Source organism: Didymosphaeria variabile (genome assembly GCF_027946475.1).
Source record: "Didymosphaeria variabile strain IMI 356815 chromosome Unknown scaffold_6, whole genome shotgun sequence".
In the NCBI taxonomy this organism is placed as follows: Eukaryota; Fungi; Ascomycota; class Dothideomycetes; order Pleosporales; family Didymosphaeriaceae; genus Didymosphaeria; species Didymosphaeria variabile.
Window position 1 is genome coordinate 515,054 of NW_026611625.1, and position 18,140 is coordinate 533,193.

General features: G+C 50.7%; 8 protein-coding genes across 8 annotated transcripts; 6 read left to right on the forward strand and 2 right to left on the reverse strand.

Annotated features, from left to right (window-relative positions):
* Positions 1-1,188: 1,188 nt before the first annotated feature.
* On the forward strand, positions 1,189-2,258 carry N0V89_008110 (uncharacterized protein; the record flags this gene model as incomplete). The annotated part of the gene is made up of 3 exons (XM_056216868.1): positions 1,189-1,264; positions 1,326-2,069; positions 2,131-2,258. The coding sequence occupies 3 exons, from the start codon at positions 1,189-1,191 to the stop codon at positions 2,256-2,258; spliced, it is 948 nt and encodes a 315-aa protein (XP_056068424.1).
* Positions 2,259-2,779: 521 nt separating this feature from the next.
* Positions 2,780-3,987, reverse strand: N0V89_008111 (uncharacterized protein; the record flags this gene model as incomplete). The annotated part of the gene is made up of 3 exons (XM_056216869.1): positions 2,780-3,486; positions 3,554-3,671; positions 3,721-3,987. The coding sequence occupies 3 exons, from the start codon at positions 3,985-3,987 to the stop codon at positions 2,780-2,782; spliced, it is 1,092 nt and encodes a 363-aa protein (XP_056068425.1).
* Positions 3,988-6,127: 2,140 nt separating this feature from the next.
* N0V89_008112 (uncharacterized protein) lies at positions 6,128-7,339 on the forward strand (the record flags this gene model as incomplete). The annotated part of the gene is made up of 1 exon (XM_056216870.1): positions 6,128-7,339. The coding sequence occupies one exon, from the start codon at positions 6,128-6,130 to the stop codon at positions 7,337-7,339; it is 1,212 nt and encodes a 403-aa protein (XP_056068426.1).
* A 2,383-nt stretch (positions 7,340-9,722) lies between these two features.
* N0V89_008113 (uncharacterized protein) lies at positions 9,723-11,402 on the reverse strand (the record flags this gene model as incomplete). The annotated part of the gene is made up of 1 exon (XM_056216871.1): positions 9,723-11,402. One exon carries the CDS (start codon positions 11,400-11,402, stop codon positions 9,723-9,725), a length of 1,680 nt encoding a protein of 559 aa, XP_056068427.1.
* A 938-nt stretch (positions 11,403-12,340) lies between these two features.
* N0V89_008114 (uncharacterized protein) lies at positions 12,341-12,742 on the forward strand (the record flags this gene model as incomplete). The annotated part of the gene is made up of 1 exon (XM_056216872.1): positions 12,341-12,742. One exon carries the CDS (start codon positions 12,341-12,343, stop codon positions 12,740-12,742), a length of 402 nt encoding a protein of 133 aa, XP_056068428.1.
* A 523-nt stretch (positions 12,743-13,265) lies between these two features.
* Positions 13,266-13,537, forward strand: N0V89_008115 (uncharacterized protein; the record flags this gene model as incomplete). The annotated part of the gene is made up of 1 exon (XM_056216873.1): positions 13,266-13,537. A coding segment is annotated over one exon (272 nt), but the record flags the coding sequence as incomplete, so codon positions are not given.
* A 1,922-nt stretch (positions 13,538-15,459) lies between these two features.
* Positions 15,460-16,278, forward strand: N0V89_008116 (uncharacterized protein; the record flags this gene model as incomplete). The annotated part of the gene is made up of 1 exon (XM_056216874.1): positions 15,460-16,278. The coding sequence occupies one exon, from the start codon at positions 15,460-15,462 to the stop codon at positions 16,276-16,278; it is 819 nt and encodes a 272-aa protein (XP_056068430.1).
* A 595-nt stretch (positions 16,279-16,873) lies between these two features.
* Positions 16,874-17,908, forward strand: N0V89_008117 (uncharacterized protein; the record flags this gene model as incomplete). The annotated part of the gene is made up of 2 exons (XM_056216875.1): positions 16,874-17,091; positions 17,179-17,908. The coding sequence occupies 2 exons, from the start codon at positions 16,874-16,876 to the stop codon at positions 17,906-17,908; spliced, it is 948 nt and encodes a 315-aa protein (XP_056068431.1).
* Positions 17,909-18,140: the final 232 nt, after the last annotated feature.

Below are 18,140 nucleotides of genomic sequence, written 5' to 3' on the forward strand. Positions count from 1 at the left end.
ATGCTTCCAGATGTGAGCCTTATATAGGTGCGAGCGGGTCTAGTTCGGAGCATTTGACCTCTCCGCACCCAACCTTCTCCAAGTAAAGTAGCAACAGCCATCCCACAATGAGATCTGATAAGCTCTGGGCATAATGGACTTTTACTTGTGCTCGTATATGAGGTTTACTATGGAGAGAGTTGGCGACTTCGGGAGCTGAGTGTGTTGCATCCTGTCAAGCTTAAAGGCATGCGATAAGAGTTGGGTGTGGGTCCTTACAATCGAGAAATTCGACGGAAGCGCTGTGTACTTAGCAAAATCTTGGTCCATGAGCTCCTCGGCGTCTCTGTTCCTTGGCCATGTTTCGAGTCGATACCAGGATGCTACTTGATCTAATCATGGGCCATAACGTGACAGCTCGTGGTAAAATGTAACGTTGCTCCACAGATAAGTCCGATACGGTCAAGAAAACGAATCTCAGCTCCGCAAAAATTTCGTCCGGTCTGTGTGAATGGAGTTGATCGTAGCCAGGGGTCATTTTGCCTACGATAATTTTGTCCTCAGGAACGGCCTGAACATGTGATCTGAAACTCGTGAGTGTAACTAAGAGGCTTTTTGAGTATCCAAAGCGCTTTGTTCTGCAAGTGATTTAACCAACATAAGATCGAAAGCGTGTGTATGGTTTGCGCATAATCGTATAGGAGCCACGTGATCCAGACGTTGGAGAAAGTCGCAAATGTCCGTCGAGAAAATCGGTGGGAATCCTCCAGTACTTAGCAAATTTCGAGTCATGACGTGCGCTAGACCCTGTAGAGGTCGGCGGGGAACTGACCAGTCGGTGGTACGTCGGTACATCCGTACCATCTGAGAAAGATTAGCTACCAACTTTCCAGCCTCATATTACTCAGCGCTCCCTCAATTATTTTCGGACGAACATGTCTTTTGTTGAAGTCGGCAGCTCTTCAGTAATGGAATCGGGGATGAGTTCGGTGTTAATGTGTAAGCTTCGGAGAGGATGTTCTTTGAATAATCTAGTACTGGTCGACGAAGACACATTAAAAGGGCAGAAATGTGCACGTTGAATGATTATCTAGACCTCAAATTACTCAAGTCTCATCCCTCTGATCTATTACTGTTATATCCCTTGTTTCAAATCCTGCCTCATACCTCAATTAACAACACTGTCGTCAACTCGAACCGACCACCACAATGTCTCGCTTTGACTTCTCTACGACTGGAAGCGACGTTTTCGCTGCATTTCCAGAGCAGGTCGCTGGAAAGACGTGTGAGCAGTCTCTAAAGGGGATTATCCCGTTATTGGACGTATCTCCTAACAATTGAACCAGTTGTGATTACTGGAGCCAGCACTGGTGGCCTAGGTGCGAGCGTTGCAATTGCTCTCGCGGCTGGAAACCCTGCCGCAATTCTCCTCCTCGGACGTAGCGAGCACAAAGTTTCTCCCGTGCTGAAGGAAATCGAGCACATAAGCCCCTCAACCAGAGCGCACTTCATCAAGGTTGATCTCGCTTCTTGCGCCTCCGTACGTGCAGCCGCAGCCGAGGTCGATGCCACGGTTTCCAAGGTCGATGTCCTGATCAACAATGCTGGGATCATGGGCGTCAAGTTCGCACTCACTCCCGAGAATGTGGAGAGCCAATTCGGCGCCAACCATATTGGCCATTTCCTCCTCACGAATCTCCTCATGCCCAAGCTCGAAGCTGCTGGTAAAGGTGCCCGAGTCGTGAATGTTTCTAGCGCAATGTATCAATTTGGTCCAGTGCGCTTCGACGATATTAACTTCTCCAACGGAGAGAAATTCAACACTTGGGAAGCCTACGGACAATCGAAGACAGCGAACATTCTGTTCTCGGTTGCTTTAGCCAAGAAGCTGGCAGGAAAGGGGATCCGAAGCTATTCGTTGCACCCAGGTAACATCCAGGCGACCAAGTTATCTTCCCATATGGACCCAGCAGAGTGGCCTATTGTGGGAGCAATGTTTGTGGAGAAGAAGATTGCCATGCCTAAGGAGAAAACCCTTGAACAGGGAAGTGCGACCACGATCGCGGCTGCCTTGGACCCCGGGCTGGACGGTGAGTGCCGTACCCGAAATCTGAATAGCACAAGAATTGTTTGCTAACAAATACTCTGCAGGTGTTTCGGGTGCGTTTTTGGATGATTGTAATGTCGCGGAGACATTGGAATATGCTTCTAGCGAAGAGAACGCGGAGAAGCTATGGACCTTGAGTGAGAAGATCGTAGGAGAAAAGTTCTCTTACTGAAGATGCCTTCTCATGGCGCTGCTTTCAATGTTAAGAGGATATTTTCTCCTTTTCGATTAGCACTTTGGTAGCACAATCTAGTAAAGGATGTTCCATCTCACCATCAAGACGTCAGCACGTTTCGCAAACGTCTGCTGAATCAATACATGTATGTCTGCCATTCGATCCGCAGTCTTAGGCCGTCCCTGACCAAGATCATCACGCATAATCATGTGTTCCACCAACATGGGTATAGATGGCGTCCCCTGAGAATACTGCAGCTCGAATGCCCGTAATCGAAACCTGTACAGGCAGCTCCCGCTTTAGTTTTCGGAACTCCGAACTGCCAACTAGCCCCAACACTCATTAAACCCTCGTCGGCATTACTCCTTCCTTTGATCAAGCCAACCGAACCATTTTAGTCACCATTTTGATCCGCCAAAAGAGTTTCATGATGTTCCTTATTCAAGTTTACTTCCTCAATGCTATACATTCAAGGCTGTTTCCATATCTCCGCAGTATTCGAACCAAGCCATATCATCCTATATACCAGGCGTATCCGCAATCCGGAAAACATACTTCACAGCACTCTGCTTTCCATCCTTTAGATCTTTCAGTGCTTGCTCTACGCCTTCCAGTCCTCCATGCCTCACTTCAAATGGATGCCCCTCGAACGTTCCCGCCTGCCACGCCTTGGTGAACCAGCGACAAGTTACGAAACCCAAGTCTCTACAATCACCACCATCGGCACTATAGCCCCCGTTATCCTGATTATGAACGATGCCGACTGAAGTGGTGGTCTTAGTCGCAGATCCAACGTCAAAGTTACTCGGTAGGACAAGGTTGATTGCTCCATCAGGCGCGACAATCTCCGTCAACACTTTTTGACTCGGAAGGCCAATGCCAGGGTCTATTCCGTGTTTGACTTCACCGTAATTCCCAGCCTTGAGGTGTGCGCGGATCTGGCTGATTGTTTTGTCGGCGCCATTGCGGTAGTCAAAGACTACGTCGCCTTTTGTTCGATCGAGAAGCGTTTCGACGTAGTGAGTGCCCTTACCAGCAACTGCGATGATTGGGTGGATGTTGCTGTTGCGTGCGAGTTTGATGGCGAACGACCCAACAGCTGAACTGGCACCGTACACTAGGAAAGGCGTAGATGTGGTGGCGGGAAGCCAGGGTGTAGGGAGTTTGAGGTTGCGAAATACAGCTACTGCGGCGGTGAGGGCTGCGAGAGGGATCGTTGCAGCTTCTGCGAAAGCGAGTTAATAATTGTGATCTCACTGATACCAGAACGCTAAAAGGACGGGACAACGTACCCTCAAAGGATTTCGAAGTAGGGATGTGGAAAGTAGTCGAATCCCACGCAAGTGCATACTCTGCGTACGAACCTCCAGGAGCTCCCATCTCATGGAAAGCTGCGACACTGTCTCCCTTCTGTTCTCACATTACTAATCATTCATTTGATCAGTCGCAGCCCACGTACCTTGAATTCAATCACATCTTCACCGACTTTTTCAACTATACCCGCAATATCGTCGCCTTGGTTTACACCAGCCTTTGACATCGCCATGACCGAACCATCATCGGGGCCATTGTAAGCAGCTGCAAATTCTGGGACCTTCCAGTCCTTGGGATTGGAACCGGAGACGATGACTTTGATAAGGACTTGCTTGGCGCCAGGCTCAGGGATGGGGCCGTCTGTAATCTTGACCTTAACTTCTGAGCCACAAAGGTTGATGACTTGTTTCATTGCAGTGAAGTCTGGAAGCTGGTACAAGCTTGCTATGGGTTAAATCCTCGAGATCTGTTGATACGATCTCGAAAGTATGGAGACTGATCGAGCCGTTTTGATCGAAGAATGGGCCTATTTATTATCAAATACGTCATTGAGAGCCTGCGTGGATTGTGTTTGAATTAATCAGCCGCATTGGAAAGCATAGAGAACTCGGAAACCGTGTCGAATAGGAACACCGGAACCAAGGCCCACTCGGTATTGTGCAAAATCGAATGTGCAAATGTTGATAATTCTGTGATCGAATGACAGACAAAATTCATGCCACGTCAACTCGTCTCTGTGGTTTCCAAAAGTAGCAAAGTCTAGATAAAGAATCACTTATTACGCCCGTTTTCGACAGGCCCTTAATGCTACGTCTCCTCATCTCTGTGAATGCGTTTTTCCTACACAGTACGGTGGTTGCAGTCAAAAGTAATCCCAATCCGCCACCTTGCGTGCCCAAACTTATGTTTCAGAACCAGGAGTTCTCCAACAGATATTGGTTGAAATCAATTGATAACGGGGGCGTGGGATATGGTGAATTGGGATTACTTTTGGCTTACTTTTGGCTGATACCACAATACAAGTTGGTCTGAAGACTGATCCTCAGCGAGATGTCGAATGAGGGGTGTGTTTTTACGAGGAAAGCCTATCCAGCTCTTTTAAAATGATAAAATATGGTTGGCCGCGGTATGCAGTGTGTTCCCACATGCTCTGATCTAATCAATTATCGTGACTATACATGCGTCAAGTCTTCCACTGTCGGCCCTGTTCCTGCAGCCGTATTTAACGTATTTCGCGTAATTAGCGGGGTACCATGGGGCTCACCGGAATTTATCATCCACCTTGCTTTTTACGGTTAGAACACGGAATTTAGGCTCGGACGAGAAGGAGGATAGGAATCTCCGAGTACACGGCGTTCCCCAGTTGCTTTCTGACGAACAACCTTGGGCAACAACTTCTCGCCTCGTCCTATCGAGATGATATGATACTGTGTAGGGTAGAAAGGCTCAACTGTCAAGGTGCACTCACACACTGGCTAGAAGCTCAAGCTTTCATTACACCATCGACCCTATTAAGCCTTTGTCTGTACGCTCCTGTCGATGTGCCACATGCACAGTACGTACTTGTAGAATTTCTGGACGTAACGAGTGAGCTGCCTCTTTAAATGCATCTTCCTAATCGCTAATCCATTAAGCGTGTACTTGTGCGCAGCATTATTGCTTTTTGGGTGACATTTCCTAAATTGAATGCAATCATAGTACGTCACGTTTTGACATCACAGTTGTGAGGTTCAATCCACTTGAGCTCGAAGCCGTAGCTAGGCTCCGTACCATGCGTCCTGAGGACATTATAGGCCTCTTCATAGGAGTCATAAAGATGATCTAGGCGGAGCGCGATATCCTCATGTCGGGATTTGCAGGACAAATTATGAATTAAACGCTGAAGTTCTGGTAGGATCGTGTCTACCTGCTGGACAGCGGGTCGCGCACTGATTTATGCGCTAAGCTGAATGAAGCGATTACCTAAGGTACCCCCTTCACTTGGCCAGGCGCGCTTGCCTGTAAGTGTTTCTGTCGAGATTCCGAATGTCATTCGCAATCTTCTTTCCAAACGTCTTCATCCTCTGCTTTATATTCTGTGCTATTCAACCGGGATCTATCTGTGCAATTTATCTTGTTGCAACGAAAGAGCAGCTTCAATCCTGCGGCTAGGCTGCAGTCACGGTGTGGCTCAGCCCTATGCAAACAATTGTGCCGCTTGACAACAGCTTTGAAAGTTCAGGCTGTAGCCCTACGCCTTGGTGGCTGAGCAAAGAACTAGGCATTTTCCGTAAAGCTTAGCTGACGCTGGGCATACAAATCTGCCATCACGGTGCTGGTTGATGCATTAAACTTACAGCTCAAACGTTACTACAGTACAGATGACTACAATGCATAGCACAAGTGGTTCACAGCCTGATAGGGATGCAGATAACATACCTTCTCCTACCTTTTGGGCGCCAATAAGCCCATCAAACCCAACCAGCCCGCCATACAGCCCAACTTCGCCGACATATTCTCCGACCAGTCCTCAATTGAGTCCGTCATGGAACGCACAGGATCCTATTTCGGCGATGTTGTCGCACGACAACTCAACGACGTCCAGCTGGGAGTCAGTAGTGGATGAGGGGGCGCAGCGTCACCATCGAAACGCGTTATGCCTTGAAGAAGGTATCTACAAGAGCACGTACGAAGTTTGGAAAGATGGCGATAACATGCGACTCGAGGATGAAAATCTCCTAGCAGCGTGCTCTGAGCCGTTCTCGATCAAACCAGAACGCCAGACACAGTCCTCCAAGTTACTCGATTTGCCCGCAGAATTGCAAAATGAGATCCTCCACAGTGTGGACCGCAGCGACTTCAAAGCGTTATTGCAAACATGCGTAGCTCTGCGAGCCGCTGTCATGCCGCTCATCCTGGAACACGTTGTTATGTCGGGTAACTCACCGCGATTCCAATTGGTCGTCGATACTCTGGAAGCAACAATTTCGAAATCTAAAGAGGTGGCCAACATCATTCGCCACTTGCAACTCCCAGACGATGATACCAACTCTGATATACTGTCGAGACTTCTCCCGCTCACTACAAAGATCAAATCTCTGCATTATGGGTACGTCGTCCACGAAGGTCCGGCTGACAACGACGTTATAGATGCTCGACATCTCAGCAGTATGCTGGCTCCTATACAACACACCCTTACCACTCTCAAGGTCACATACGTGCTCGATCTGAATGAATGTGACGCTGGAGGCCAGCCTTGCGTGGAAGGCTGGCTGCGCGTAAAGGACATGCTTGCACTAAAGAAGCTCGAAACAACTTTCACCATTCTCTTCGGTCCCTCCAAAAAGGGTATCAGGCTCCATTATGACCCCCCTGCATATGCCGAGGGAGCACCTCGACTTTCCGATGTCCTGCCGCCTGGACTTGTGGAACTGAGGATCTTGTCGGATCCGTGGGAGTACGATCCCGCAGGATGGAATACCGAGCAGAGAGTTGAGGTCATTAGTGAATATGTCTGCGACAGAAATTGGGAGCAGTTCACACCAGATCTCAGATTGCTGAATTACAACATGGATAGTTGGAGAGACGTCAATTCAATGGACAAAGAGATAGTCGCTGCGCAAGATGCGCTTGCAGAGCTGATTCGCAAGAATGGCTTGGAGTGGGCTCTCGAGCTGTCATCAACTCCGCAGATAACGAACCTCTTCTTTGTCGCACAGGACAGATATATTGAACACGAAGAGCGAAAAAGAGCGATGAATCTTCAGGATCGGAATTTACATTAGCCTAATTCGCCCACTTCGCCCGCCTCGTAGAATTAGCTGAAAGTACGTCAATCGACCAAAAGCTTGAGCATGTTTTGTTATCTCCAACCTCGCTCTGATCTTGTGCCCTTCGTCCTTTCGCATAGTAATCGCAGAAAAGGTCTCACGAGCAGGATTTCAATTGAGACAGAGAAAGCAGGTCATGGCGGACCGATAGCTGGAGGTGGCAAGTGTGGATAAGGAAGCTCGATGTCGTGTGTTCTCATTACTGGAGCAGAAACGTATAATGTACTTCACTTCGAGTTGACCGAGGAGAAATACGACGAAGGCCGCGTTGGCGCATTTTCTCTTTCCATCTGTCGCAATCCGAAAGGCGAAGCCATCTCCTCCGCCTAGTCCAAGTCCGGACGCAATCACCCATGCAAGTGCGGCGATGTTCCATGGAAGGCTAGATATTACGACCGCTCACACGACAGGACTGAACATTCCTTGATCGCTCAAGGTTTTTAGAACAGTGAGGATTGGGAGGATTACTGCAGTGACCATAACCACTGCAGAGGTGGAAACTGTATCGGCTGGAATTCTAGGCCCCATTCGATTCCAAAGAAGTTGAAGCATTCGTTCAAGGCTTGTAACAAGTTGAAGAAGCACAGATAGTAATCCAGGCAAGAATCTCGATGTAGCGCGAGGGAAGCGTGAGTAGAGGAGATGAGCTGGCAGGAGGTGCAGCGCGCACAGCTTGAGCTTTGGGTGAAGCAACTGGAAGAGAATCAGTACAGGAGGGAAAAATATGTGACCATCTTATCCACGCCCGAAAGAGTCAGGTCGTGAGTTCATATCGGTATCGTACTTCGAGTTGACCCAGTGTAGATACTGTGAGGCCTACTTCACTCCACTCCATTCGTGCCCATGCTCACAGCTGGCGAAGCACCGAAGAACATCAATGCTGCGCCCAAGGCCTGCGTGATGTTGCACATTGAGTTGACCTAAATTGCGTTACACAAGGGCCCAGTTCCTCGGCCGATGCTCTTTGGCTGCGGGAAGACGCCATTTGTTCGTTCGCGTGCGGATGTAGAGAAAGTCGACCAGCGATGCATTGCGACACCATCGCGACTAACGATGCCGAAGATTTGCGTAATTCTTCGCGACGAGAATAACTGTCGGCGAAATCCTACGGGTTGACTCTTCGTGCGAAAAGATCACACCATTCTCAGGTGGCGCCGGTTGCCGCTCGCTTACTGCAGAGTCGGCAGCCGCCGATCCCCCAAGGCCCCCTTCACGACACCATCACACCACTCTCTCGCGACGCAGGGCCGCGCCTCATCACCCGCGCACGCACAATCAGCAATGCCCAGCCCATCGCCCAATAACGTGTCTTCTAATTGCTTACCTTACACAGCTCCCGTAACGTCTTCGCCTGAACAGGAATTTTCCCAATGTTCGCGCCTGCGTGCGCTTTGGTCATGCCGTGCGGCAATGGTAAGCGAGACCGCAAGGCTGCACACTCATCGCGGTAATGAATCGGCCTCTCTCGCACCAACGTCTGGCGTGATACTCGTGTGGTGCGATACTCTGCGCAAAGTCTGCCATGTCGTTTCCGACTCATCCCTCGTCATGCTGTATATATCCTCGTGTAACGCTGCCAGTGAAAGCCATTCTCCACTCAGCATCTACAACACCATCTCCAAACATCTAGTCTACCAGAAGGCAACATAGACATCGGTCTACTACACTCAAATCAACTACTCGGATAAAAAGGAACTTTTAGAGCGAACACTCAACTCTTACGAGCGAATCGAATCTCCAGCCAAAAGACACAAAGTCCAAAGCAACACAATCACATACACAGCATGCCTTCTCCAACACAAAAGTTTGCCATGTTTCGCACCGCTGCGCGCTACCTCACTGAGCCCCACCCGTTCGCACGCAACCCCGCAACTGCGAAGCCGCACGCTGTCGACTTCAGCTTGTACCCCAGACGCATCGCCCGCACTGGTGGATTGTACGTTTCCCCCCTTCCACGTTCCACATCGGTGGTACTAACGAGATGCAGTGTCCTGCCCTTCGCAGCACTTGTCCTCGGATGGCCTGTTGCAGCCGAGTGGTACGGCCGTGCCGTTGGCATGTGACTCTTTGAAGGCGAACGGGAACACGAAGTGAAGAGGAAGCACCCCTTGAGTGCGGAAGAAGTGCAAGGGTTGGTGTTGAATATGCGGTGGGACGATTGAGAGAGACTTGGGGTTACAGTTCGATGTGCATATTTCATGGCATGGGATGGCGTTTGGGTTTGTGGCGTATTTCCGCGTTGGAGCGGTGGCTGTAGGATACCAGCATGCTAAAGCAAAATTTCATTAAGACTTTACAAGTAAAAGAAGTAAAGCGCATCTGTGTGTGTGAAAGATCTTCAGAGATCCAAGATGATCCGTCCTACACCCCTACTGACACAACTCAGCATGCTGTCTTTTTTCTCGTCATCTCCTAACCCGGTTCCTCGGTGTTCCACGCGGCCAGAACACACGTCCACCCTGCAAGTACCGCAGTTCCCCACTTCGCAAGAAGAGTCGATGTCCATTCCGACGGCCCGTAGCACGTCCAGAAGAGACTGAGTGGGCCCAACTTCCAGCGTCTTTCCACTTTGCTTTAGCTCCGCTGTGAACGGATCGCCTGATGCTGCCACCACGAATTGCTCGAAGTGAACAGAGGCATCGGCCAATCCGTATTCCTTCGCAACGGAGGCAACAGCATCCATGAGTCGCTGTGGACCACAAGTGTAGACGTGCGAAGTGGGGTCAGCACCGGCGATGATGTTCTTCAGATCGAGGCGCTGACCAAGAGCTTTGTTGTATACTTTCGCATTCGAGCCAAGCGCTTCGATTTGTGCAGCGAAAGGGACCCCGGAAGAGACTGCAAAATGCAGCTCGTAGTTTTGTTTCGAAGTACGGAGATACTCGGCTGCAGCGAGGAAAGCAGTAATACCAATGCCACCAGCGATGATGATGTGCTTGTCCGCATCTTGAGCGAGAGGGAATGATGCTGTGATACGGCTAAAGGTGAGTTTGTCGCCGACATTCGTCTCGTGGTGTAGATACTTGGAGCCTCCTCGACTCTCAGGATCGAGCGCAATGCCAAGGGCAAAGAGCTTTGTCGTTCCGCCCACGACAGAGTACGCCCTGACTAACTTCCCTCCTAATTTGACGCGAACGTGGCTCCCTGGCTCAACGGTCTTGACGTCCTCCTCGGCCATATACTCCACAGCTTCAAAGACGAACGCGGTAACGGCGCTCGTCTCCCTCCTCTTTTCGACCAATCGATACTCGTTCCACGTGTCCATCTTCTCCTCATCACCGCCGAACAACCTCCCCGCTTCGTCCTCCAGCTTCCCCTTCTGCAACCTCATCTCAAAGCGCCCCTTGATATCCTCGCCAAGTTCAGCCAGCTCCGCAATCTCCTTATTCATCTCCACGTTATCCCTCTCAAGAAACAAGTAATACGCCACGCGCGCAACACTCCACTCCGGATGCACCCTCTCCACAAGCTCTATCATCGCACCCTCTTCCACAACTCCCGGCTCAAGCACGCGATACAACCAGCCAGTCCGCAGCAAACTCTGCACCCGATTCGCCATGTTCTTGACCTGAAAGCGATGATTGAGTTTATAGCACGGCGCTCTCGGCTCGCTGACCTCCAACAGCACGCCGCCTATCCGAATCTTATCTCCGATACACAACTTCGTCTCGTCTAACTCATCGCTGAACAAATTTTCGCCAAAAGCTCCTGGCTTGAAGATATGCGCACTCTCAGGGATCTCGGCGGCCCATTGAGGGTAGTGCGCGGAGGAGTAGTGGTGGATGGCTTTATCTGGGGAGCGGTGGGGGAGGTAAGCGTGTTCATCGCCGACGATGCCTGATACGGCAATGGTAACTGGGAAGGCAAGCGGAGTCTTGTGGATGGCAGAAGTCATGCCGGCTTTGTTGAAGACTGCGCGGATTTTCCCGGTGCGGAGGTGGATGATAGGAACAGGTTCGAATGGGGGCGGGTTCTTGAGTGATTCTGGGTCTGGGCGCGGTGGCGGTGTCCAAGGCATTGGGGCGATGGCCATGGTGGTCGTATAGATCGGATAGTTTTGTCAAATGATGTAGTAGGTCGAATCTCTTGTATGAATCAGGTCTTTCAGGCCTTGACTAGGGTCGAAGGTAAAATCTCAGGGGGGTTGTTTGACAGTGGTCGTCGAGCGCACGCTCAATTCACTAAAGCTTCGAGTCTAGGAAGGACGGCGTGAGCACATCCGATTCAAAACAGTTTAATCAACGCGAATGCTGCTTACCATGGCCTGAAAGATCGGAGATACCTACTTCACAGATGGAGGTATGGCACTGGTCTTCGATCTCGGTGAGAACGTTTTGAAGCCTCAAAGTTTAGGGTACGATGCCCGACTTTATGCTCTGCGTTAGGCAGTAAAGATCCACGTGGTGATGAGCTCTAAGATATGGATGCAGAGACTAGCTAGTTCAAGCAGGTGTGGGAACAGTGCTGCATACACTCGCGCCCAATGGAGGGTCCTGGATATCAAAGGTGGGAGGAACGCGTGGGGCTCTCCGGTCGTAAAACTCGGAGGTCGGAGATGTGTCCGACTCCGCGCCGATGCTTTCAGCGACTGCTCTCAAGCTAAGGAACGATCAAAAAGCCTTGAACACGACACTGCTCGGCTTCAATACAGATTATTCTCTTCGGTCTGATAGTTTCATGTTGAAGGGAGCTGGTCACGCCCGCGGGCAGGAGCACATCACGTGACCAAGGCCTCGGCTAATGTTGCAAGTACATTGACGTCAGACAGCGCTCACGACGTGCCCATAGCTCCAACATCTCTTGCACAACCTCATCCCAGCTTCCCTTCCTCCACACCCTCGGATTCACCTAATCACATTCGAACTACTTCTTCACTCAAGCTGGCAATCAATTGAGCCATCTCCAAGCTCGCACTACACCATTCTCGCATCAAACAACACCATCACAAGAGCAATAATGTTCACTCGCCGTTTCCTACAACGCGCGCCTCGCGCTGTCGTCTCGCAGCCACGCTTCCTCAGCACCACTGCTCCCCGCTTCGCTTCAAAAGACACGCAAGACAAGGACTCTCTCAAGCCTCGCTCGAACGAATATTCCAAGTCCGGGTCCGATGACGCAGCCGCCCACTCTGATGCCGCCTTCGATCCCAACAAGACGAGCCCCGAGGCCGCAGAACAGACAGCAGAGGCGGAAGGAAAGGGCGAGGGCGGTGAGAGCGATGCGCTGAACGTCAGCCCGGGCAACCCTGAGGTCAGCAAGCCAAGAGGTGCACAGGAAGGAGGGGCCTCGGAGGGTGTCAGGACGAAGACGAGTGGTGGCGGAAGCGCGCCGAAGAGTGGTGGGAGCAAGAGCGGTTGAGTCACTGCCCAAACGAGAAGGGTCAATGTTCCATCATCGTCTTGGGATACTATCGGCTTGCGACGATGAGAACGGAGACAAAGAGCGTATGAAAGGTACGCAGGCATGTTCAAATATCATTGTATTTGGTTTCTAGCATCGGTTGCACTATGAGTCATTCCACAGCATTCATCAACTAGTTCACTCGAATACTTGATAATCAGCGATCGTTTGTTGATTCCACAGCAGCGCATGGTACTGAGCCGCACATCGCAGCCGAATCGCGGAAGTCGAATGTCCGTCAGATTCTTTACTAGAGCGTGAACGATGCTTTGTTTGAGGGTAAACCACCAATACCGGTTTGTCCGAGCGTGAATTCGAATCCATAGGTTTCACGAATACACCGCACCTACCTCTCATCGGCCACTGATCCGTGCCCACAATCAGCACAACGAACGGTCCTGCCCAAGTGTAACCCTCACCCTACCCCGCCTCCACTTCTCGACGGCATACCCACCGCTCCCCACAACACTCCCAAGCAGCCATGAGCGCGCTATACACCCACCTCGTCTTGCTGCTCGCGCTCCTAGCTACCTTCGTTATAGGCGACACCCCAGAACCGCCGCACGTCACCATCTCCGTCGAGTACTACAAATGCGGCGAAGCCTACAGCCGTCAAGACCCCGGCCAGATCGTCCCCATGTACGGCAGCTTCTCCCCACAATACAACTGCGGCAAATTGCAATTCGCCATCGGCAACATGCCTGTAACCCACTTCAAGACGACTAGTTGGAACTGTATTTGCAGCGTGTACAAGTAAGTTGAAGGTCAAAGAAGGCCATATGTTGGTGCGTGGCTAATGGTAGCATCAGGCATGACGAGGAGAAGTGCGACGGATCTACGGGGCCTGGCTGGGGTAGGCTGGGGCTCCGGGAGGCTGGGTTACGCTTTGGGGAAGGGGAGGCGCAGGTCGACTGGCATCCGCCGTTTGGGATTAGGAATTGGCGGGGCGATGGGTATTATAATTGTACTGTCTACGATCATGATATACATCTGAACTAGAGTGTGGGGGCAGTGGTCATGTTCAGTGTGTGGCAAGCGGTCTCCTGAGAACAATCAGGTTGGAGGGTATGGGAGACAGTCGTGGTCTTTGGTTGTACCACGACTTATATGTCTCATGGAAGAAGACTATGTGGTCCTTCAAAGTAGGTGCCTACCTTCTATGGCTCTTGCTGTTTATTGAGAATGGAGGATGAATAGTTATACATCATACTTATTCCATCTACAATACGGGCTTTCATGCTCCTAGCGTCCTCCCTCGCACCGCCCCGAAAAACGAGACCGAGTTTGTCGCCTGACGCGTATTGCTTAGGGTCCGTCTCATTGAAGACCCATCGAAGAGTTCTGGCGTGATCATCGGGACATCATATCAGCATGGCTAAGACGTGCAATTCCTAAAACTTATACAAATGTAACCTCGCAGAAACTTGTTGAGAAAGGACGATAGGTCGATAGTAGTCGAATGACGTCTTGGACAAAGACCACGGCATTGCCAGCCTTGGTATGCACACAGGACCTAGCCTCAATGTACACAACCTTCAACCATCCAGGCACATATGCCCACAGGCCACATGCGACTGAAAGCGTTGCTAGATCTCTCATTGTAAATCAGCAGGTGTGGTCCAGCGAATCGTCATGCATGAAAACCTCAGGCCTGCATGCAATGCTTAACCGGCTATTAACACTGCCACAACACTCAAACACATGTTCTGTAGCCGCCCTGTACAACATTACTTGTCATGCCACCTCTCAATTGTACAATAATAAAGGCCGATGTTGTCCAAGGTCATACTAGTCCCGGGCAAGAGTTTCGTCCTCCGTGGAGCGGACCCACGAACACCTGTTCACGACCCTAGCGCGAGATCTACGATATCCACATAGGCAGCAGCCATGGCGCGTAAGTGTTATAGCTCAATACAGACCGTGCAGCGACTGATTCATAGTGCAGCATCGTTGCCTTTCACCTTTCGCATCGGGACACCAAGCGATAAGTCGTTCGACCCTTTTGTCCCAGCTGCAGTACCGAGGTCTATTGCACCGCGCGACGACGACAATTTCACTGGTAATCACAAGCTTGTGATTGTTCTTGTTGTTTTAGCCTTGGTCTCGGGGATTCTACTCGTTGTTTTTTCATCGAGAAAGGCAAGAGAGCAAGACAGGCTGGCTAAAGAGCGTGGAGCATTCTTGCATGGCCTCCAGAAGAGGGATAATGAACCATCGATGGCTGAGATGTTGGCTGCACCTTTGCCGGCTTTGCGGGGGCTGAGGGCGTGATAAAGAGAGATGTAAGATCAGAGTCGAAGCGCAGAATGCTGAAGGAGGTCTCGATTACTTCAGGATGCTGTTGGTCTGGAACTCAGATTCTCTGGTAATAACAGAACCGGACACTGAAAAGTGATTCATTCTTGGGAGGAACTCTTGTTTCGGTCGAGTAATGGCCGCTAAGCCGCTGTGCGGAACACAAGCAAATAGAGCAATAATCTACAATGTAATGTTAGCCTGCATCCAAATGGTGAGTGACTGAAGGTGGGATGGTCTTTGCCCAGCTTCCGTGATGTTTCAGCTGTCGGTCGTGATGAAACGCGTGGTGCAGCACCTCTCTTGGCAGCGACAACCATGAACCTGGAGGATCTCAATGCTTCATTCCTGTTCACCAGATCTTCAGTAATCTCATTGCAATGGCGATACCTCGTCGAATTATTGTCGTTGCGTCGTCCATAACCCTAATTGTCATCATTACCATCTCCCTAATCACATCACTCGAAATCCGCGCGCAGCAGGTGCCGCGAAGACTCGTTCAACTATCGAATGCGCAACTTGCAAAAGACGGAAAGCTTGGAGCACAGGCGCAGGCGCAAGCTCAGCAAGCGGGTGCTGCGATCAATGGAAGCGCTTTCGACCGCGGCGACATTCTTAGCGGAACATCCACAGTTGCCGCTGACAAGACTGCGACATGGGTTGTGACAGGCCGTCCAACCATTATATCGAGTGATGAAGGCATGATCGGAGCCACGGCGATTGCCCAGCCAACATCATCGGTCGACGAAGGGTTCATTGGCGAGACTACCGGATCATCGAAACCGACACCGACCGCTCGACCGCCGCCATCTCAACCTCAAGTACCTATCGTTGCGATGTCGTATGCTGGCGATGGAGGTCCAAAGCATTGTCGCGGCGAGCTCTTGCAGAGGCTGAACCTACCAAGACCTGCAAGTAGTTGGCTGAATGGGACTTGCGTGGACCTGCCTGCTCATGCGCGCTGCGGTGTCTTCTATTCTGCGAAAGGTGACAATTGTGAGGCACAGCTTTTCACAATGGAAGCCTGCTACAATACGACTGAGACGTATGTGAATACAGTGGTCTTTATGCCAGAAGAACGACCGGTTGGCGCCATGTGGAAGAGCATGTTCATCCGATGTGGCCTCACCGTACCGGAACCGGCATTGATTGATCCCAGCATTCTTGGGGGTGCGCTAAAGAAGCCCGGCGGAGGTTGAACGATAGAAAGAAGATAGGCACAATGTCCTCATGAGAACCTAAGAACAAAGAGAGATTAGCATGTCGGTAGCTCAACACCATGGAAGATGCGCCATGCCCTGAGGTACCAGTGGCGTTCACACGGCCGGTACGGATCAATGGAGACTTCGCATGCAGCACTAAGGCAGAGCATTTGGTTTAGATGCGACGTGAAGGTCCAGCAATGCATAGTGCGAGCAATCTGAGGATAAAGAGTATCAGAAGCAACCAATTACGGTGCAGAGGGCGGATGTTATGTCCGAGGAAGGAGCGGTCAGTAGCGCTAAACTAGATTCGGTTAGTGCAAGACCATTGAACTATGATCATGACGCGAGGCGTCAACAACGGCGAGACACACTCTGTTCTTATCTCCCAACTTGCAATAGCAACACAATAGGTCTTTTGAGAATATCGCGTTCTGCTACCGAAGTAGGACTTACGGTCCTACGCTGTGCCTAAACTAAGTGAGGATAAACAATGGTTACTAACGACAGCATTTGCTACGTTGCCATTATAGATTGCTAACAGTCCAGCACCAGTAGACATTGCTACGTTCCCTTCGAGTCACTCAACACGATGTCGAAGACAAACTCGAAGAAGCTAGAGCGGCTGAGAGACCGTGTTTGGACGCAACAGAATTCCTTGGTGCTGCAGCGCTATCTGCAGGGGAGAAACATCCCGAACGGCGGCACAGTCGAGCTGAACGAGCTCTTCAAGGAAGCTGTACTGGTCACTCTCTCCTGTGACCAAATGACCGTCAGCCCTTACAAGTTGTCGGGCATCGGAATCACCACGTAGGTGAAGTGGTTGTAGACTTTCGCACCAGCCCTCTTTTGTGCAATTGTAAGGTCGCACTCTGCTAATGCCAATTGACTTTGTAGTTTCGACAGGCGGAGTCTCAATACGGAAGGACTTATCGACACATCTGCGGGACCTCACGCCGAAAACTACCTTTCCCATATCTGGTCTATGCATCTTAGACTGCAAGAGCACGCCCATCTTCCGGCTGGCAACAGTAACCCTGACGCTTACCACTTCGGCACTTCCGCCTTTGCGTCGAAAGATGAAGTAGTCGATTTCTTGACGCAAATCTGGACCCAACCAATGGATGAAGAGAACCTTGAACTTGGCCTTCGTCCCGTCATTTGCCTTCAGCATGGCAACATGTACGAACTAGCAGCGCTATGGCAAGACCTTGGATTCGACCCTGCGAAAATCGGCACAACGATTGCCATGTTGGATGGTCAAGTGATTGCGGAGCAAAGCAAGCTTACTCGGAATCCCTACGCTGAGCTCGACTACCTGCTTGCCCAATACAAAATCCAACCCAAGGATTCCGGCAATTGTGGGAACGCGGCGGCCTACATCACCATTTCATCTATGCTCTCCGCTCTAAGGAAGCATCTGTACCAGTCGCCTAGTAACCCGAAAGCGAAGCCTGGGAAGCACGGCCAGTCTGCTTCGAAGACTGCCCAGTCGGTTGTGAATGAGCTGATGGAGCGGCCGACGCCTGCTCCACCCGTAGGAACAGAGGTATTCTGTATCCGTTGCGTAAGCTCGGATCATTTCTTCACCGAGTGTCCCCATTCAGATCTCGACGGGCTTGAGTGATTAGATTTCCTACCATTCCGGGAGCTCACTACAGCATAGGCGTGCAAGACCTTTGCAATTTCTTTCCCAAATCCTTCTTTGGGCGGCTACGAAGTATGACGACTTTCCAATGAGGCCAATGTGCATCTGGACTGACGCTCAAACTTTGTGCGACAACACGCGCAGTATCCAGATTTTCTGAGACGTGTATCATATTGCTCTGCGCTTACCTTCAGAGACCGACAAACGCACT